The sequence below is a fragment of the Balearica regulorum genome, chromosome 3, assembly GCF_011004875.1.
Source record: "Balearica regulorum gibbericeps isolate bBalReg1 chromosome 3, bBalReg1.pri, whole genome shotgun sequence".
Classification (NCBI taxonomy): Eukaryota; Metazoa; Chordata; class Aves; order Gruiformes; family Gruidae; genus Balearica; species Balearica regulorum.
Window position 1 is genome coordinate 27,435,528 of NC_046186.1, and position 22,696 is coordinate 27,458,223.

The window sequence follows — 22,696 nt, forward strand, 5'->3', positions numbered from 1 at the left end:
ACTGCTCTTTTTCATCCTGGAGGTGAGTCTATCTCCTTCTGTCAGTAGAAACTACATCCATACTAATGAATAAAATGACCCAGGGCACATCTTATGGCTCAAAGGACAAATGGTTTGGTGTGGTCCATGTCCACAGAATTAAGTCCACTCCAGTTCCCCTATGCAAGATGGCCTCACCCATGCTGCCTGTTGGGAATGGTCCCCTAGCCCATATCATCTCTGAACTGAGCCTAGGTATGAGAGAGTGCTAACTAGCATGAGCCAAAACTATGTCCAGACAGAGTATTAGCAATTATTAACCAGCAGTTTGGAGATGGACCACAGGATGGACACAGAAACAAGACGAACCCATGTCCTGTCTTTGTTTAAGTTAGAGTAGACATAGTTAGAGTGACTAAAATCGCCATCCTGCTTCATGAGATATATTTCAAATGTATAGAAGAAGAAAATGGCCAGAGTTTTTGTGAGCATTTGCATATCTGTTGCGCACGATCTTAAACATTTTAAGTTATAGACAAATTTTCAAGCTCTGCAGTCACAAAACCAAAAAATCTTTCAGTCACACGAAACACACAATTTTAACTGGCAATCGTAGAACAGAACTAAAGCTAATAATGCAAGACAAGGAGGCAAAGCTACTGTACTTTTAAGCTGTTTGCTGAAATGCAATTTTATAAGCAATTCCTTTCTTTTCTGCAGTGAGATCCCCCAAAATAGTGAGCTGGGTCTGATGAAAATTAGATCAGCTACTATGTGAGGGTCTCACATTACATTCACCAGAGAAATTCAGTAAGCTTTCTTGGTCTACATCTCTTTAACATGTCTGTGAATGGGAGGCTTCACAGTGACCACAGGGTTCAGAGTCCAGATTACATATCCTGAAGCAATCAGGGAGTATCACATTCTGTATGAAACATTTTTTCAGCTAATACAGCAAGCAATGATACTTTCAAAAGCTTCTAAGAGACTTAAAAGTGCAAGTCCCCTTTCCAGCCAGGACCCCGGTCTGTATAGGGTACAGTCATCGAAAAGGTGAGCGCCACGACCCCGAAGGTTTACATATCTCACTATCCCCGAGAGTGCTCAGCAAGAGTGAAGTTGCTGTCTCTGGGGTCCAGAAGCTGAATGGAGAACTCACTAAGCTAATGAGCAGATGCTGCTAAAGCAGTTTTGGAAGATTTGCCAGAGAAGAAGGCCCCATGTAGCTGGATTTCATGCCACGAATTCCTTTGTGAACTAATATTTTTGCAGTCTTGGGCACAAAATGCAGTATTGGTGGCAAAAGGTGATCATGTTAGCATTCCCTTTTACCGAAAAAGCCGAGTGTTGGAAACCAAGATGTGGTAACTTGGGGTCCAGAACAGCTTGAGGGGATTACAGCCCACATCTCCCGCGTGAGTTCTTCAGCCGTGAAGGTAATGACCCTCATAATCATAAGCATATTTTCTCTCCTACACAAAGATGTAAGTATGCTACTGAAAGAACAACAATTCTGTCAGACAATATTAAGGCCATTTTATCCCAAAATATCCTTCAGAACCAAAAGCCACCTTGTAATCCCTAGTTAAGGCATATATGGCTGAGAATGACAGGTTGTATGCCAAGTACCTGGGAAAGCAGAGAGGATGAGGAGGAGCTGCAGGAATAGTCCATGGGCGGAAGATGACAGCAGCTGCCCAGACTCCCATAGGATGGAGTAGGCTGGGCTGGATGCTCAGCTAGGTCCCAGGAAGATCTGGTAGTATCTGCTTCAGTTCTTGAGTCACCTGCTACCACAGAGGCAGTTCTGGATGTGCAGCAGCTCATGTAACACAGTCAGGTGATGTGGCCTCCAAACGAGCCTGACTTAAACTGCTCATGAGCAAATAGGGACAGGTGAAAAAATAAAAGTGCAAGTCTTCCACAGTTTAAGTGACTGGAAATTGAACCTTCACAGCCACTGGGATGGAGAAAACATCTTCATTCCCGTGTTTTTCACGTGGTCTAATCAGGCATGCTCAGATGTTGGGTTGCCACAGCAGTCTGAGCCAGCTGATGGTCCTGCCCACCCTTTGGTCCCACTCTTTCTACTACACTGATGTGAGCATTTGGCCAGCATTGGGTTGAGCCCAGTCAGCACGCTGAGAAAACAACTGGCTTTTTTCACATCCATTTTCTGTTGGATTTGCGTGCTGAGATGACTCAGCACAGAGAGGGCCAAACAAACTCTGAAAGGGAGAAGTCGGGAGACCGGCAAAGGGTGGGACTTTGGCACCCAACAGTTAAGTCAGGTTATTCTTGCACGCCAGCCCGTTGAACCAGTCAAGGAAACAGGTAGGAATTGCCTGGGCTTTGCTGTAAGCGTAAGGTGTCTAGCTACTAAGCAAGTGTAGCCAGTCCTAGAGCTCTCAAGGGAAGGTGCTTAAGCACTTTTAGGGAACTTCACTGGAAGAAATTAGACTTCAGGCAACTTGAGGATTCAGTGATGCATAAGTTAACATTTTTCTGAATTTACATTTGGATGAAGATGTTTTTTGTAGTAGTTAAATAGCATTTGGTTTCCTAGCTCAATTTGAGATTTCTGACTCCTGGTATCAAAGCTACTTTTGAAAATGTGGTGAAAGTCCCTAATTTGCCTAGGTATCTGAGAATTTTAGCCATTACATTTCCAAACCATTCAAGGATAATTTTAAATGCTGTAATAACTTCTGTGTTTTACAAGTGACTCCTGACTCCAACTGCAGTATGGCACTAAGTACCATATTATGTTGTATTCAGCTAGAGCTTTCTTGGAAGACTTATTATCATTATGATTGTCATAAGTTCTCTCAGAGCAGTCTTTTCTGATAACTATTACTGTGATAGTACTAGAAGAAGTGGCTGAAAAAGATCTTGCTGTGAATCCTTTTTGAATTATATAAATTATAGTGGTCACTTTATTGACTTAGTCTCATACAATCTTGTTTTCCGATTCTTAAGAAAGAAATTATAAAAAACCCAGTCTGTAATGTCTTGTTCTCCATAAGGCACTTTCATTCAAATCTTGAGTAGATTTCTCTCACTTTCTGAGATCCTCCTTGGGCAAAGGCCCCAAGGACCATCCAGCAAAGCCAGCAGACTCTGCTGTTCTCATACTTTTACCTGTTCTTTGGACCTTTATAAAGACGTTTAAAATGCGAGTACAGCAGTCACAGCACAAATGTGGTAGCCAAAAGGACAATAGAGGATCATATCTTTATGCATTTTCATGCATTGTAATTTATTATTAATCATGTCTTTCTGTAGGTATCTGAGCTCTGAGAAGTGAGAAAAATTCTAAGTATCAGGTAAAAAATCATAAGAGGAGGGATTCTACCTTCTCAAAATCTGTTTCAACACCAGTAAACCAGAAAAGTTCATGGGAGCCAAAGTGGGAAAAGAATTTATACTGGGATTTTAATCAGATTTCCATCACCTAGTAAAAATGTTAACATATAACATATATAGCTTTTTATTAAACAACAAGAGTAAGGTAAGTTTAGAAATCATAGAAATTAAAGACGTTTCAATGGCCAGTACAACCCATGGGAATAAAATCTGGGCTTTTTGCATCTTTCTATTATTTGTCATTGGGATATACGCTGGCTGTTGGATAAATTCCAGATCCAGGTTTCCTTTCTGTGCGCACAGCACGGGCATAGTGTGCCGTGACATGGAAAAGCTTTATTTTTCACCGCTGCAGTGAGATGAGTGTGTCAAATCTCCAGGTGATATCAGTCAAATATAATAAAGCTGCTCCAAAACTCACCAGCTGCAGATCTAGCCTAAAGACTGAAGCTTTGAGTCTTAGGCATGGCATCTCAAAGCAAAGTGATACATGGTGGTAACAAAATACAGTCCAAGCACTACTGTTCTCATGTAAACACACCGCTTCCTTTTGACAACATGAATTGGAACTGATACATGTGGACCGAATGCCTGTGCTCAATAAACCCAAAATAAGAGCAAAACTTGTCTCCAGGAGGACAGGGGAGCCCTGAACCATGTGCTACTTCAGGGAGAAGTCTTGTTGTACCCTTGAACACCCTATGCTGCATACGCTGCCTGGGAGAAGCCACAAACCAGCCAAGCACAGAATCATCATCCAGAGACACTTCGCTTTTTCCATCTGACTTTCACGTGTCTTCCTGGGAATTCAGAAGCTGAAAGCAAAATGTAAAGCTTGGGACCATGATGTTGTGTTCTGGCCTTTCCAGTGATATTCTGAGTACATAAACCAATGCATTGCACTCAACAGCACATAGATTGAAATAAAGTTTGAGGAAAAAAAAGGCTAACATGCTTTTCAAAGGCCAATCTGTATCCCAACAGGAGACATTTTATTTATTCATGCAAATAAAGCACAAGAACAATAAACATCACATTGAAAGACATGCAGGTATGCAAATAATGAGAACATATGCTAACAAACAGATATCTAAAACTATTTTACAACAATGTGAAGAGGAAAATGAAAGATGGCAGAGTAAATGGTGATTCTAGGAATGGTAAAATCAGTAAAAGGAGAATTATTGTGATTTAGAACCTTTACCAAATCTCTTAAAGTAACACAAATACAGAAAGAGGTTTTCAGAAATATTCTGAGGTATTTTATGACACACTGATCTAAAAGAACAGATGGTACTGCAGCAAAATGGGCATCTGCATTGCCACTCTGTGTATAATAAGATGTTGCAGTTCCTCAACTTTATGCTCTCTTGAACTTTGTACTGCCCAAAACCCACCGGTTTTGCCTTACCTTTTCTGTCTACAAAGCTTAGCTTGAAGAGCAATGTGAAGGAAATGGGAGGTGGATTTGTGGATCAGGTCACAGAGAACAGTGATTGGAAAAGATATAGAGTTATTAATATGAAAATCAGGCAGTCAAACAAGATTGCCTGCAAGGCTGGCATCGTAACAGCTAGCATGAGGAGAGATGTGCTGAGAAAGAAGATGATACTGGTCAGACAACTGTTCAAACAGGCCTTAGTACGGAAGGTGGTGATTTTTGATCAGTTCAACACGGAAATGATCTGATGTGTGCTAGTGCAGCAGACCGAGGTTGGAGACCTTGGTGGTGGTGGTGGGGTCGCACTTGAGGTGTATATATATCAAGGGGATAAGCGTGATAGGATCCCTAATGTAGATATATTGAATATACAGCTCACCAGTGTAAATAGGGTTAGGTTAGAGGCTGGGAAGTTCAGAAGAAAATTAAGACAAAAATGTTTCTCAGGGCATCTATGTTCTTCCTTAAGGGCCTTTGGTCCCTCAGGACATTCTGAGTCTACCATTTGTTGTGCAGGAGATGGAACAAATATGTATAGCTAGAAATCAAAACAAGAACTAAACCCATCTGGGGATATCACCTCACCAGTATTTTAATTGAATGCATAGTGTTCTCGCTCCAAGCTATTTTAAGATAGTTCTCCTCTTTCTCATGACCTTTGAGATGATGTCTATAGTTACATCTACCTTTTTTTTTTTGGTCTGAAAATAAATGGAGGAATGGTAGCAATGACTATACTGATCCAGCAAGTTCACCAAGATTTTGGAGATATGCTTCCAAAGTGAAAAATTGTAGATGGCACTGAGTGTGCATAAACCCCAAACCCACTCAATAAATATCCTAATAGACTTATACAGTAAAGATTATTAGTAAAACCACCTGTACTTCTCTCTAGCTTATTTACTCATAGATCAATGTAATCAGGGAAATACAGATCAACACAACTGCAATATGTTTCGGCATTTATTTCAGTTCTCTACTGCCCTGCATCTTGCATTAGCATGTACACCTCTGTAAAGAGTTCTGCAATGTAATGAATCATCCCAATATGTCACCAGTGAGAGAAAATTCCTCTCAGTTCCAGTGAGCCATCAGCTCTGCACGTTATGTTTCTTTTTCACAACATGTAGAAATTTCAGAGAACAAGAACATTAGTGTTTCAGACTGGAGAAAGTCATAGAAACGTAGAATCATAGAATGGTTTGGGTTGGAAGGGACCTTAAAGATCATCTAGTTCCAACCCCCCTGCCATGGGCAGGGACACCCTCCACTAGATCACGTTGCTCAAAGCCTCATCCAACCTGGCCTTGAACACTTCCAGGGAGGGGGCATCCACAACCTCTCTGGGCAACCTGTTCCAGTACCTCACCACCCTCACAGTAAAGAATTTCTTCCTAACATCTAATCTAAATTGACCCTCCTTCAGCTTAAACCCATTACCTCTTGTCCTGTCACTACACTCCCTGATAAACAGTCCCTCACCATCTTTCCTGTAGGCTCCCTTCAGGTACTGGTAAGCTGCAATTAGATCTCCCCGGAGCCTTCTTTTCTCCAAGCTGAACAATCCCATCTCTCTCAGCCTGTCCTCATAGGAGAGGTGCTCCAGCCCTCTGATCAGCTTCGTGGCCCTCCTCTGGACTCTCTCCAACAGCTCCATGTCTCTCCTGTACTGGGGCCCCCAGTGCTGGATGCAGTACTCCAGGTGGGGTCTCACAAGAGTGGAGTAGAGGGGCAGGATCACCTCCCTCAACCTGCCTCTTTTGATGCAGCCCAGGACATGGTTGGCTTTCTGGCCTGCAGGCGCACACTGCTGGCTCATGTTGAGCTTCTCATCAATCAATACCCCGAAGTCCTTCTCCTCAGGGCTGCTTTCAATCCATTCTCCACCCAGCCTATAATCGTGCTTGGGATTGCACCGACACACGTGCAGGACCTTGCACTTGGCCTTGTTGAACTTCATGCAGTTCGCACGGGCCCACCTCTCCAGCCTGTCAAGGTCCCTCTGGATGGCATCCCTTCCCTCCAGTGTGTCAACCACACCACACAGCTTGGTGTCATCGACAAACTTGCTGAGGGTGCACTCGATCCCACTGTCCATGTTGCCGACAAAGATGTTAGCGCCGGTCCTAGTACCGACCCCTGAGGAACACCACTCATCACTGTTCTCCACTTGGACATTGAGACGTTGACCACAACTCTTTGAGTGCAACCATCCAGCCAATTCCTTATCCACCGAGTGGTCCATCCATCGAATCCATGTCTCCAATTTAGAGACAAGGATGTCATGTGGGACAGTGTCAAATGCCTTGCACAAGTCCAGGTAGATGACTTCAGTTCATCTTCCCTTATCCACCGATGCTGTAACCCCATCATAGAAGGCCACCAAGTTTGTCAGGCACGATTTGCCCTTAGTAAAGCCATGTTGGCTGTCACCAATCACCTCCTTATTTTCCATGTGCCTGAGCATGATCTCCTGGAGAATCTGCTCCATGATCTTGCCAGGCACGGAGGTGAGACTGACCAGCCTGTAGTTCCCTGGGTCTTCCTTTTTCCCTTTCTTAAAAATGGGGGTTATGTTCCCCCTCTTCCAGTTGGTGGGAAGTTCGCTGGACTGCCAGGACTTCTCAAACATGATGGAGAGTGGCCTGGCCACTTCATCCGCCAGTTCCCTCAAGTCCCGCGGATGCATCTCATCAGGTCCCATGGACTTGTGCACCTTCAGGTTCCTTAGATGGTCTCGAACCTGATCTTCTCCTGCAGTGGGTGGTTCTGCATTCTCCCAGTCCCTGCCTTCTGTGACCTGGGCAGTGTGGCTCAAGCATTTCCCAGTGAAGACTGAGGCAAAGAAGTCGCTGAGTACCTCAGCCTTCTCCATATCCTGGGTAACCAGGTCACCCGTTTCATTCCGGAGGGGACCCACATTTTCCCTCGTCCTCCTTTTATCACTAACATACCTATAGAAACTTTTGTTGTTATCCTTAGTATCCCTGGCCAGAAAGTCACTTGAAAGGAACTAATCCGCAAAAAAATGGATAGCATGAGGAAATAATCTTCTTTGGTAATGACTAAAAGAGTTCTTTAGGATGGAACAAACTATTACTTTGAATTCAAATGAGCGCATTAGAATACAAATTGGAAAAGAAGAGCCCAGACAAGCAACAGGTACAATTTTCTAATGAGAAAATATATCACATGGCGTGCATATGCAAATAATATATATGCACTTACATGACCACTGATGTATCTGAGTGCCTCATTATTATTAAGGTATTTATCCTCTTAATTCTCCTGTGATATTGATAACTGCTGTTGTTACTGTATTAAAAATGAGAACTGAACACGCTAAACATATCTTTGAAAATTTTGGCCTATCACAAAAAGAAGTGTTTGGTAGACTAGAATTAGGAAACAAACCAACATCTAATGCCAAAAATAGCAGTTTCTGCTCTGCCCAACAGATTTGAATATAAAAATGCCTGACAAAACCTAATTCATTTAACTTGTCCTTTATAAATGCATAACAAATACACATAGATATGGAATATTTGTTTTCCAAAGTTTCATAGTGAATCAGTGACAGAAGCAGGGAAACAATCCAAAACTTCTGAGCCCTTCTCTTTCTCTCGTACAAATGACGCACATGACCGGTTTTATGCCCTTGAAACTGTACCTTAAGTTTTAATAATTTATATGAAATGAACTGGATATGTGACTTCAAACATCAATCCACAGCCTTTCTAAAATTAATTGACTAAATAGGTTTGATTGATAGTAAGCTTTCAGTCACTACTGGTTGTTTTTTTTTTTTACTGTCCAGACAAAAATGGGAAGAAAGGATCCTTATGTACTAGAACAAAGCTAAGAGTTAAAGTAGATATGATATGAAAATTATACAAATGAAGAGACTCCTTTAGGAAAATAGCTCCAACCGTTTTTATTGATTTGAAGATTTACATCTTTGTGCATAACAAAGCAAAGGTTAAATAAGGTTAAAACTTTACTAGCTGGACTGTATTTGTACTGTAGTAGACTCTTGAAAATATCTAGCACACAATCTTGACCTTGGAAGAGGTTGAGAAGACAAGTGCTGTCAGTGGCTCTTATTCATAGAAAACTTAGCCAGCATCAAAAATGTCAGTGGAACATTTTCTATTTTCATTTAATTCTCTCGGCGTTTTCATTGGAAATGTGTGTACATTTCAATATCAGGCTGCCAAAGTCAAGGAATTCTCAGCTCTGCACAGATGATTGTACTGCTCAGCATCTAGCATGGTTAACTACTTCACTGCATCTTTGAGCTACACATGAAGCAGGCGAGCAGTCACCTTTTCTCAAAAGTAGGTCCTTCAGAGATGTGATGAACCAAAGATAAATATACTCAGAAGTATTAGTCAGAAGATGGTGCTATTATAACAGAACTTCTAAGGCAGCTGGGGCTCTACATGAAACCAAAGCATATAAGTCAGGCTCAAGAGAAAAGAAGCCCCAAGTGTGCATTGAAAGTTGATTTCAATGTGAGTTGATGCTCAGCATCTCACTGAATACACCTTACAGAAATGTATTCACTGAAAGACCCTTGGCTTGCTTGCAATGTTCACACCAAAGGGGATATGCACAAACCCCCATACATTTAAGTTACCATTCACAAACTTGCGAACTCATTTGGATTTTATCAGCTCACTTCAGACACCCTTGAATGATCAGCAACATTTTTATATATTGCTACACCATATAGTGTACTCCCATGTCAAGATACAAGTTCTGACCAAAATGCTGCTGGTATTGCAAACAACCTGGAGATACGTGGTAATACAATTGCTCTGCCTCTGGAGCAGGATTAGCTCAAGTAGCTATCTAGAGGTCTGTACTGCATCACATAGGAGTAGCCTTAGAAAGATTTCCTTTTCTCTTTCTAAGGGACAAAAGGAAGTTACCCAACTTTTCAAAAACAGAATACTAAATTCTCTGCAATGTAAAAAAGGTTCAAGTGTGACTGTGAAGGAAAAAAGGCTGATGTTGGTAGGAAAATGAGCAAACAAGAATATAATTACCAAAACATCTGGTTGCATGTAAATGAGTGCAGTAATTACCCACACAGCAAATGGGTGATTAGAAATGCATGAAATCAGAGTAGTCCATGGGAAAGTTAATTGCAGTAATTGATATGATGAGTGAGATGGATTCTGCAGGCTTTGGGCAATCGTGGAAACTAGATTATACAGAAGAAGGCAGAAACACTAAGCAGAAAACACCACAGATGGGTTTTACTGTCTAACAGAGTTCTCTTCCTTCATAGAAATTCATAGTGTTATTTTTAATATCTGGAATATAAAGAAAGTACATTTACATAATGAAAATCCAGCTGGGGACAGGTGTCCTTTTCATCATCCAGGTATGTTAATGGCAGAGGTTACCATTCCTGGCTGTACTTCAGTACCCTTCTGAAGGACGTTACTGTATTGAATAAACTTCTAGTGGAGCAATCTGTTTTAAAAAAGTACAAAAATCCCACTTGTGAGCTAAAACAGCTTTATGAGCCTGACATTGCTTGAACGCTCAAGCAGACCACTCTCCTGGAAGGCTGATGGGCCACAGTGCCTGGAGTCAGGGCAGTGCCTTGTAATTAATGACTGTAAGGAGAGGGATATAATAGCTGTGTATTACATTTAGTTACCTAATTAAAAAAAAAAAAAAGTAAATACTTGCATGTCACCTGATTCCTGCCTTGACAATTATTATTTGGCTCATTTCTTACAGCTTTTTCAACAGCAGGGGTCAGTTAAGGGGAAAGATTCAGAGGAGTGACAGGAAAACATTGTAAGAAGCATTTTGCAATGCTACTTAGTTTTTCTAGAGTAAATCTGGAGGAACACTACTGCTTCTACTGCAGTGTGTATTTACATCATGGGAAAAACTAAGAGAATGGTAAAAGACTTAGAGACAGTCAGTGGAAATGGGGTGTAACATGATTGAAGAGAGGGGTCAAATTCTTTCCTGCCAAAAATGAGCAAACCTCTGTGAAAATGTCAGTGAAGCTTCACTCAGAAATGTCAGGATAAATTTAAGCCAGTGTGGGAATTTCACAGTGAATACTTTCCTGTCTTTAAAACAGAGCCATATCTTTAAGCAATTTTCTGAATAAATGCAGGCTTTTTCGGCAGGTTCTGCCGTGCACCATTCTGCAAGACACCTCTCCTGTTTGCCTGCCTTGGCTATGAAGATGCAGAGCTCCTGGAGAGCCCTCATGTCTGGACTGTATCAGAAAAGGGAACCCTGCAGCTTCCAGGCTCCTTTCCACGAATGTGGGAACTCGCAGTCCCCGGGGCTGCTGGCTCCTCGTCAGGGTACGTCGGCGCCCCGCGGCCACAACCCCTGCCAGGATGCTGGGGCTTCCGCGAGGTACGGACACAGCCTGGGCTCCCCTGCCCTGGTGGCCGCTTCCACGGCACTGGTTTGGGCTCTGCAGATCAGCAATAGTCTTTTTAAAAACTTTATCAAAACTGTTTTCATTATTTTTTTTTCAAAACTTGTAGGTGAAGTTTGGGAATTTTCAATGTTCGGTTCAATTCTGAAATGTTAAGTTCTTTCCCCAGAATTTTAAGAAGTCGTGACCTTCAGCCATTTTTTTCTTGTAGATGGGTGAGAGGAAAGAGTAAAAGTGTAAGTGCTTGCTTATAAGAGAAGAAATTTGAGAATTAAGCAGTTAATTGTATTCTGGCATGACTAGCATTCTCATTACTTCACTGTCCAATACCGATAAACAGAAAGAATCAGAAATATGTTTACAAGTATTTCAAGGACACTGTTAATTTTGATAGATTTCGTATTTACACCAATGTATCCGAAAATAAAAATCTGACCCTCGGATATATGTCCTGAGGTAAGCAATGTAGGTCCTGCTAACTAGCAACTCTTTAATTTTGACTAAACTAATACATTTCAAAACATGAAATGTAACCACGCTCAGTAGTTTGCAAAAAATTGTTTCCTTATTGGGAGTCCAAGTTTTTTTACTAGCTATATCTATTCCATTTTTAAAGAGAAAACCAATTATAAAGTTTTGTTTCTTGCTAAATGCACAAATAATTTTTATAGGAATATTTTTGTGGAACTCTACACACTTACCTACGTATCTTTATCCACAAGAATTCATACCATGATAGCAAACCAAGAAAAAAAACCCAAATGCGTGTGAAAAAGAAAACAAAAAAGCAAGCAAAAAGATTTCTCGAAGATTCACATCCCAATTAAACAAGTAACTGACTTGGCATGTCTCGTCTTTGTTCCATCCCTGCAGCACAGTCTAGGAAAGAGCTTTCCCTGTGGGAGCTGTTAGTCTTGAATAATAAAACAGATAACATGCAGAGAAGGCTGAAAAGAGCTGTTTCAGAGGTTAAGGGAGAAACACGAATTTTGAAAAGGAATCCCAGTGGTGGATGTATAATTGGCCCAAATAAAAGGGAACACACTTTCTTGTGGCAAGTTAATATGAGACAGCTCAGCAACCAAGAAAATAATCAGGCATGAAAAGCTCTGTTTTCCAATTAGATCAGTTTAGAGAGTTTGATATATGTGCCGTGTTTCTCCACCATGTCTTGTCCAACTTTTGATCTCTGTGCAGTTGAGTAGCTCCAGGTTTGAGCCTAGATTTCTCCTTTGTGGAAGGACTTATGAGGGGCAGAGGTGCCAGAAAGAGCCCCCTCCAAGTTTTTCTCCTCACAATTTAATTAAAGAGCATTCTCATTTTTACAAATGTTTCTGCTCACAAGTCAGTTGGAGACCCAGAAGAGACCAGGACGAGTTACATATCCTGCTCCCACATCTCTGCTTCAATATTATTCTCTGAGAGGGCTGTTCCCTAGAAAAGATGTTCCTCTCATATCTTCAGCCAACATCTGCCCTGAGATCCTTTGCTACACAAATATTAACACAGTCTCAGTCTTAACACATTGCTGAACTCCACACTGAGCAGGAGGAAAATTTAAGGAAGAAAAGGGAGGAATGGATCACTGCCTTCAACTCCACTGGTACAGATTTACGACGCTGCTGAAAAGGTGCTCCAACATCTGCTACAGGGAGATCTTGGTTGGTTCCATAGAAGTAACTTTAAAATACAACCACTCCCACATAGGAAAGGTGTGGTCTGCACCCTGCATATGCTTTGATTTTATCAATCACTGCCCAGATTTCCGCAAACAATCAAACTTTTGCTAAATGCAAAGTATAGGTCCAGGTAACCCCTAAGATTGCCTATCATACATAAAGTTATGAGCTGCAGGGACAGGAGCATCAAGTGTATGCATCACTCCAGCAGTGTGTGACAGGGGTCAGAGCACTGGACCACTGGAGATCTGGTTGTCTCCCCTGTCCTGCCTCTCATCTGCTCCTCTCTTGAGCAAGTCTCTCCACCTTTCTGTACCTGTAAAGCAGCAATACTAATAACACATACTTCTTTTATAAAACATTAACATCTGCTAAAGCCATGAAAATATCTTCATTCATATTAATAATAGTAATTGATGGCGCCCATCTGGAAGCAAAAAAGTGCAGGAACAGAACAGAAAGTATTTAGCTGGAAATATAGCAGTCAGGAGAAGTTTCTGTGTCATGTGTTGTAAATATGGAAAACAGAATACAAAAGGCCCATTTAATTCACATGAGATTCCTGGTCCCTCATGTACCACGTTTGGTGCTGATTTATTTGAATTAAGATGGCAAGAAAACCTCCTCTCGCTGTTTTTTGTTGGATTTTTAGTTTAGTTTTCTTTTGTTTTTAATCAAGCTCTTGCTCAAGCCATGTGAGCAAGAATTCAGTAACACATTGTAAATCACAGTTTGCAAGTTCTGTGACTGCAGATGAGATAGTAAAAGATAATGCTGTATAATTCACATGTGGCTTGTTCGTCATTCAGGCACCACATGTCAGAATCTCCCTATGCACAGCTGAATGTGTGAGCACAAGAGTTGGTAGATATTGCAAAGAACATGATTTTAAAGTCCTGATTATTAGAATCCTTTGGTTATTGCTGAAACAATTCAGAATCTTCTGAGTACAACCTAATCCCTTTTTTTAACCGTCTTTGAGTCAAAGTCACTTTGCTATGAAACTGTTTCAAAAGAGGACAAAAACCCCCAAACAACAAACAAAAAACCCCACAGAACAAAAGAAATATGCAGTCAGCAATACAACCTTTTGCAAGTAAATGGTAGAGAAAATTATATTCCAAAATGGAAGTGTCTGACACCCCATCACGATAACGAAAGATTTCTCAAAACTCTGCGTCCCAATTAAACATCCCCGTTAAAATTTTTCAACAATGTGACATTATTATAAAGGTGTCAGGGACTGTAATTTGCTACGGTTGTTCAGACAAGATCTATAGCAGAGCCATCACCCTAGACCCACTCTGTAGTCTTTGGAGACAAATGGGTGAATTGTAATCCAAAAGTGCAATTTCTTTATGTTGTCCCTAAAGAAAGTCTCGGTTCCTCATATGGCTCCATTTTTATTACCTACCCATTCACTCCACACAAATGCATATTTACCTAAAAGCCTAACCAGGCTGCTGCAGAAGGAAGAGTCATGGGGTTGTAAAGGACGTGTCAGTCAGGACAGCCCTTCGGACAGATACACAACAGAACAAGGAACGAGCATCCTTTATGTCTGAAGACATCCATGCCAATGTCTGTCTGAGATATCTCTAGCTGAGTTTTGTACTGATTGGATGTATCGCTACGTTGTCAGCTACCAGTCAGCTTTATATTAATTTAATTTTTAGCTTGATCTCATATCAAAAAGAGAGCTAATGCAATCCAAACAAGCAGGTTTTTTACTATCAGCAAGTGTCTCCCACCCCTGCTACCCAGTGCATTTAAAACCTTTGGCCAAAATCAGAAAAACTTGACCCTGTAAATACTTTGTGGAAATGGGCATCCAGATGAAGGGGAGATGCCCGTCAGATGGTCTAACTGAAGGAAGACTGTTCTGTGGGTTCACAGCTTAGCACATCAGAGAGCTTACAAATGCTCCATGCTTCAGAGTGTCAGAGCTCACCTTGTCTCGGACACCAAAATCACACCACACGCTTTTAAAGGGAGATGAAACCGCTGCTGGGATGCCGCTCACCTCTCAGCTCTGACTTCTGCTGCGTGAATACTCCTAAGCCATAGAAGTAGTGACTGATAACATCCTGTAAACATTTCATTTTGGGCCAGAACGTGTAGCAATGGTGTTAACATTATGAATAAGTTAAAAACTAAGAAGCTCTGACCCACAATGCAACATTAACTCTGTAAAGAGCTGCTCCTGTTTTTCTGGGTTTTAGCCCCCCTTTAGACTCTTTCCAGTTCTTAAGGATGCAGAAAGCTTAAACAACTTTTAAAAGAACAAAGCTCTCGTGGCCTAAATGATAATGGAACGATCTTTATAAGTAGATACAGCTATAGATACGGGTATATATTTAATATAATTTAATATAATTACATACACATTATATGCATTATATGTGTGTATATAATACACATATATAAAATAACAGGTATTTGAGAGGATCTAGGAAAAGAACAAGAAGTATTAGCTACCACTAGAGATGTTTACATGAAAACACACATATATACACTTACCCAGTGCGTGCAGAACATGTGGTGCTACTATTCTTCCTTTCAAACAGAGGGAAGACCAGTTAGGGGTTTATGGAGATTTTAAAAAACTGTTTCTACCTTCTAGTGTATTTTGAGTGGAGTATTACCCTTTGGAGGTATGATTTGGAGGCATGATTTTTATTACTAGTGTGGATGGTTTACCAGCTGCAGCTTAAGAAGTAATAAAAGAAAAGTGATTTTACAACATATCGATATTAATAAATGAACTGCAACAAAATCAGTCCATAACTATTAGACATCTCTTGCATTTACCTTTAAAACAATATATGAGGCTGGTGTCATTTTGTCATGTGTCTCAGAAGCAAAATCGCAGCAGAAGAAAATAGTATTACAGGTTTATTATGTCTCAAAATATAGAAATATATTCCAACAGCATATTTTAAAGAATAATATAACAATAATCTTCAGTTTCTTATTCTCAAAATGGTACACCATTATTTTAAAATATATTACTTAATGTACCCCAAAATTTAATTTCCATCAATTTCCATTTAGAATAAATTGAGTTCAAAAAAGCATATCCACCTACCCAATTTATACAGAAACCAGTAAATTTTTTGAACACAACCCAGGAATTTAACTGTTCCAAAATGGTAATTCATTTTGCTATACACCCTTGTGCCTGAACTGCAACTAAACGTAGATACGTAGGCAATGTCAGTATAAAATAGAGATGGAAGTATAAAATGGAACCATTGCATTAAGGGGAAAGAGCTCCCAAGACTGAAATTAGAAGTGTTAATTTTTCAAAAAAACTGAGTGTATGCATAAAAAAGGGTTTATGTATTACTCCAATAGCAAGATAAAATAAATTAGTTTCTGCAAAAAAGACAGCTGCACATTCACATGCATACACACAGTCACACACACACGCTGATTGTATCAGTCTGTAATAATCTGAGTTTTCTGAAACATGCTTTAAATAACCAGAGAGGTCAGAGTTTACATGAATAGACTGTCTAAGGAGAAACTGGTAAGTCCTATTCAATTTTTAATGACACTCTGAGAACTGTTTAAATGAAGCATTTTTAATCAAGGCAATTCATGATAAAAGCATATATTATAATTAGCCATGTAATAAAGAGAAAATAGAGTTTCTATTTTCCCATTTTCATAGCACTAAAACAAAGGGATGTCCAAAGACATTAAATTCAAAATAAGCATGTGGATAGTGGTGGTGAGAATGATAATCTGTAATTAGTTGTGCAATTCACAACCACAGGATTTCATTTGAGGTCTAAAATTTAGGGAGATTAAAAATTATTTATATGGATTTAAGAATTTTCACAGTTACACTGATTGATGCTAAAAAAAAAAGGGAAAGATATCCCATCTCAAATGTCACAATTTAATGCAATTTCCACCTGATGATAGAAAAGAAGATGGGACTGAAAGTAGGCTGTAAACTACCCAACAGCTCCTTAGGAAAGGTGATTTTTATCTTTCCTTGAGAACAACCACCATCAGGGACAAGATTTTCAATTAAACAGGTGACAACTGCTGCATCTCCTGTGCCTTCCCTCCCACGCTCAGAAAACACGTCCAGAAATGGGAGCTAAATGAAGCAAAGCCCTTCCATACCCTGTCTTCTGTATATTTTGTGACTATAGTAACTTTCCTGTGGAATGGGAAGGCTTGTGTGTTTGGTTTTGGGTTTTCTTATTTATTTCACCTTATGTTGTTATTATAAAAATATTTGCCAGAGCAGTGTGATAGATAATAGACTGATGTGATTTGAGGTAAGAATGTTGTAGTTCAATTTTTAGAGTTAACTTGGAAAGTCGTAGATAGAAGCGAGAGTCTGTCTCCACAGAATTCCCGAAGCTTTGAGCCTTTTGCGAACTGCAGCCCACAAGCCAAGAAATAACATACTCCTCCAGTTACACTCATCTTGTTAAACAAAATAGTTATAACAATTATGTGCAATCATGTAACTTCTATTTTCTATCTACTATTTATTTACTTAAACACTGTTCAACATTTCACTTTTTCTAATGGAGCAGAACTTCTAAAAGAAAAAATATGTTTAGCCAAGCAGTTTTGTTTAGGTTTTTTTCTGTGCCTTTTTCTAAATAAATACCCCACCACAGTTTTCATTGGCACAATATGACCAAACGTATTTTAGTTCCTTTAACAATATGAAGCAGTTACAGAAGATCTGGAGTTTCTAGCTTTAAAAAAGTCTATACAAAGGCTTTACTTTACTTTAAAATATTGAAATGGAATGAAACAGATTCCAGTATGGTCAACTGAAAAATTAGTTTGTGAAATTCTACTGTATAGTGAGGTGACCCATGAAATAAATGGTTTTGAAATTTTGCTCACACAAAAGAAACTATATACTTTTAAATAAATAAAAGCTACTATATACATTATACTGTACATTTAAATGAGAGATGACATGAAATGGAATAAATTTAGGACTGCCTTTTCATCAGCAAGGCTCATATCTTGACTTTATTACAATTCTGAATAAACCCCTCTGCTTTAGATTATTTTTCTTATTCTAGTGGCAGCCACATGAACGCACCACCATATTCCTGTATTTTTTTAAAATAACATTGGAACTGTCATCAAAGTAGAGCACGGAGATTGCATTCAGTTTTGTTGGTGCACAGCATGGCTTTGGTACATGATCAGGGAACATCAAATGAACCTGAAAGACAGATAAATACATAGCTCATATATCAAACAGAGAGGTACAAGGACAACATCAGTGCAAAACATGTCTTTGCAATTCAGAGGGTGCTGTGGTCACACATTTTCCTCAGTTAGCAACTTTAAAGCACAGCTTACCTCCAGAATGTTGCTCTGATTTCAATTGCGTGGGCAGATTATACAATAATAGCAGATGCAGAGATAAATAAGGAGGAGTGGCCAAGACAAAAAGTTGGTTTTCAGAGGCAATTTAGAAAAGAGTTGGACTTAGGTGCCTTCTCAGGAAAGCACTTAAACATATTGTCAGTACCACCTCTGCTGAGGACGGTGCTTAACATGAAGCATGGGCTCAAGTCCCAGATCTCACCACGACCCCAGCATGTGCTAAAATGCTTTCCTGTGTCAGGGTCTCAGCACGGAGGGAAGTCTGTTGCACACAGCAAAGGCTCATACTGAAACTGTTTTCAGCCTATGAAATGGCAAGATGTGGGCTCTCAGACAGTGTGAGTGCATTTTAAGGTCTTATCTAGGTATCCGTGGAGCCGATTCTACTTCCACTGAAGTCAAAATCAATTCATAAGGTGGGTGCCAGCTGGACAGAAGGTTTGGGGAAAGGGCTGAGGCAGAGAAGGCTTTATGTACACTAGGCTGAAATATATCAATGAGAGGTTAAAGAGAAGGAAAAGACTTTTGAACAGCATCCCAGAATGAACAAGATCTGGTGGAAATATCTGAAAATGGGGGAAATAATACAAGTTCTTTGTACTTGAAAGAAGGTTGGATGTAATATTCTACACATGCTGAAGACTTGGAAACTGGGGAGGCCAGAAAAGAGGGAGTTGTAATAGAGAGGGCAAGAGATTATTAAGGCATGGATGAAGACTTCAGCAGTAATAGGTTTCATTTGTATGTTAAGTCTTTGTAAATCTGTTAGAGCCATCTGTCTTGCAGTGATATGAGCCCAGAGCCTTTGCCAGACAACAGAGAACAGTCTATCAGGAAACGATTTTTACATAACTGTTACCATGAGAAGGTCTTTTGAAACGAGCAATAATAAATCCTGAAGTAGCAGTTTAGTAAGGGTTTAGACACACATTTAAAAACAGTTTAACAAATGAATAGCAAAGCACTGGAGAAAAGAATGATTGTGCCTCGTCTAGGCAGATGTTTGCCCTGCCATGACTCCTGGATCCACCAGCCCCTGCCACCCCAGCTGGGAGCACCATGGCCCGGCTCGCCCCACACCACAGCGATGCTCACAGCCTTTTCAAGAGTGAGCCTGGATATCAGGGCAAGTCAACCTGCTGATCCACTGGCTTGCATGACCAGGATGTCAACACTACTCCAACGCCTGTTCAGAGGGTGATGGGAAGTAAGAGAGGAGAAGAAAGCTTGTCTAACTCATTAAATGCAGTCTATCTTTTGTATATATACATTTATGCATCTGTATCATCTGTCTGCCTAAGTTCAGTCTTAGAAAGAGAGGAGAAGAGAGGAGAAGAGAGGAGAAGAGAGGAGAAGAGAGGAGAAGAGAGGAGAAGAGAGGAGAGGAGAGGAGAGGAGAGGAGAGGAGAGGAGAGGAGAGGAGAAGGGAAGAGAAGAGAAGAGAAGAGAAGAGAAGAGAAGAGAAGAGAAGAGAAGAGAAGAGAAGAGAAGAGAAGAGAAGAGAAGAGAAGAGAAGAGAAGAGAAGAGAAGAGAAGAGAAGAGAAGAGAAGAGAAGAGAAGAGAAGAGAAGAGAAGAGAAGAGAAGAGAAGAGAAGAGAAGAGGAGGTACTGGCCCAGGATTTCTCCTATTCTTGTTACAAAAAAAAAAAAAAAAAAAAAAAAAGAGTCAGTAAATTTTGGAGGGGGACCAAGGAACAATCACTTCCCAACCCAAAGAGTGGGCTTTTTTAGAATGGTGTAATCAGTATGGCTGGGAGATGATTACATTTGGATTAGGGTGGGGTGTATGAATAATCGTTTCCCAAGCCATCCCCATGTGCACACCTTGTGTAAATCTGAATTTTGTATAATTTAAACCAGAAAGCATTCAACTACTGTTATCTCATCTAATTTATGTGCAGTTAAAATTTAATTAGCCTCATGATTTTTTGGCTGCACAACTGAATGCATGTACAGTACATGCAGAGGGAGACACACAATTCCAAAAAGGCCATTAAAAGGAGGGAAATTTTAAGTATTCAATTTTAAAAATAGGACAAACTACAGAAATTTCTTAATCACGGGAAATTAACCATTTTTGGAAAGGAAAGATGCATGAGAGAAAGTAGCACTGGGCCACTTCTTATTTAACAGTCCATAATTGTAGGTGGGAACTCTAACCTGGGGATCTCACTGATACTGGCAACTTTTCTGGACAATGTTTGCCTAATGCTAAACTACCGCTTTGCCGACCTACTTCTTTTCAGCTCAGGACTGCATATATGCTGTTCTTCATCATCGCCTAGGCACATTGCTCTATTCCTTGCCAAGTAGCATTTGCTGTTCCCCTTCACCTGAACCCCTTACCACAATTCTTTTGTTTATTTCCAGCCTCTGAATTTTTCCCTTCCTTTTGTGAATCTTGCTGACTTGAATGCTGGTGTAGAGGAATAATGTTGCATTGGTGGCTGGACTTGTAGAAGGTGAATAAATGAAAAGTTGAAAAAAGTCTCGGCACATGCTGAGGTTTTAAAAATGTAGGAGTACTCATGTAGAAGTATTTAGCAATTTCACAAGCAGGATTTGTTTTCTCTCAGCAAGAAAACCAAACTTTGTTTGTTTGTTTGGGGGGGGGGGGGGGGGGTTTGTTGGGCTTTGGTTTTTGGCATTTTTTGTTTTCCCCAAGAGGGTAATAGCTGCACTCGTTTCTGAAGGGGGAAAGGCTTTTCAGGCCCAGGATTTTTACATTGCAATCAGAGAAAAAGTTAGCCATCCATGGACAGACTCATCAGCATAGTCTGGTGGTCAGGATACTTTCCTATTATTAGTTTAAATCAGAGGGACCCTTAAACCCATGTTTCTCTCATTGCAGTCGAGTGCCTTGACCTTTCCAGAAACTAATTAGGGATGGCAACCCTTTCCTCTTCTGATTTCGTACTCCCACTACCTCCTCATGTATTATGTCTCATTCCTCTGCTTCTTAATCATTCTGCTAATACTGGTGCTGTTCAGAGCCAGTTCTTCAGCTGGCACAGGTGAAAAATCATGACCAGGCATCAGGCTCACAATATTACATTTAGGCAGTCTAAATGTCTTGATTTCTGTAGGTGCTGTGTTTTCCGAACCATAGCTGAATGCTGCTGGGGTAGAGGAGGCCTAGCCAGCTGCTCCAACTAAGATCATCTTTTTGGCTGCTCCAGTTGACGCACAGGACTAATATAAGAACAAACAGAGGCAGAAAGCTGGCTGCAAATCCCCTTTTACATGTACCAGGCAGAGCAACATATCCAAACACCCTTATTTATAAATTGCATTTGTTAGCCAGGCATGACTGAACACAATTTCTTACATGCAAATGCATCTGCTTGCAAAGCTTCACAATAAATTACAGTTTAAGTATCTCTGCCAACAGAGGTCCACAGAGTGGCCAAGTGTCAACATTTCTGGAAGGTATAGCATGTAGATGTTAACAGGGAGCTTCAGTAAGCTGTAAAAAAACCCTTGGAAGTGGGACCGGGGGGCCCCTTTGGTTCCTCTCCACACAATTCTCTAGTAATATGACACGGTCTTCTCGTATGTAACTGCTTTTGAAATGGAAGGGAAACTCTGGACAGTTCATTCTCTCTCCAGCATAATCATCAAAGCACGCATTTGAAATGGGTTATCATTTACACAGAAATAATCAAAAGCCGATAGTAGCAAACAGAGAGGAAGAGACACCCCGTCCCAAGACACTCGCAATTGCAAACTAGGCAATTACAACATAGGCAGAGGCGTACCAGAGTCTGAACGATGGCGTGGTTTGTTGCGTTCATGTGGGCATTGAGGGGGAAAGAACACTCTCCATCGCAGTAAAACGCAGCGTAGCCCTCCGGTGCAATAATCCAGTCCTAAAACAAAAACAAATAAACCCACTCTTTTTTTTTTTTTTTTTTCTCACTCAGATAATTAAAACTATATCAAACTAACTAAGACTTGTCAAAGGACAGAATAAACTTCAGAATGTGGCATGTTAAATTAACTTTTTTGCCCCCCTCCCCAAAAAAAGTATGTTTCATTCATGCAAAACTCAGATGAAAATTAAACTTAGAAATCTGTACTGAATATGAACTAATGAGGCTGTAATGGGAATTAAAGGTCCAAATATGTTTGTCAGAATACTTTTCTTCCCAGACTGAAAATCTTGAGCACTTCTTGGTGCAATAAAAGTAATTAAAATGCATCCTCTTTCTTCAGCATACCCAATACCATTAATTGTATTGTTGCATGAGACTGAGGATTGTTGGGGATTACCCATTGGAATGTCACTGAATCATGCATTTTGAGTATTTCTAGCAACACAGCATGAGGAAAAGACCACAGGAGAGAAAATATTTTAAAATGTTAATGAAAGCTATGTGTTTAGTTTGCTGAATTCCTCCTTTGCCAGGCAAAGGTATGGAGGT

General features: G+C 40.3%; 1 protein-coding gene and 1 long non-coding RNA gene across 2 annotated transcripts in view; one reads left to right on the forward strand and one right to left on the reverse strand.

Moving 5' to 3' along the window:
• Positions 1-22,696, forward strand: part of LOC142600928 (uncharacterized) — a 637,768-nt gene that overhangs the window by 359,595 nt on the left and 255,477 nt on the right. The window lies entirely within an intron of this gene.
• Positions 15,767-22,696, reverse strand: part of BMP5 (bone morphogenetic protein 5) — a 56,703-nt gene continuing 49,773 nt past the window's right edge. The window contains exons 6-7 of the mRNA XM_075747358.1: positions 22,031-22,141; positions 15,767-18,104 (exon numbers count right to left, since the gene is read on the reverse strand). Of these exons, the coding sequence (XP_075603473.1) occupies positions 17,955-18,104; positions 22,031-22,141 (261 nt within the window). The 3' untranslated portion in view covers positions 15,767-17,954. The remainder of the gene's footprint in view (positions 18,105-22,030; positions 22,142-22,696) is intronic.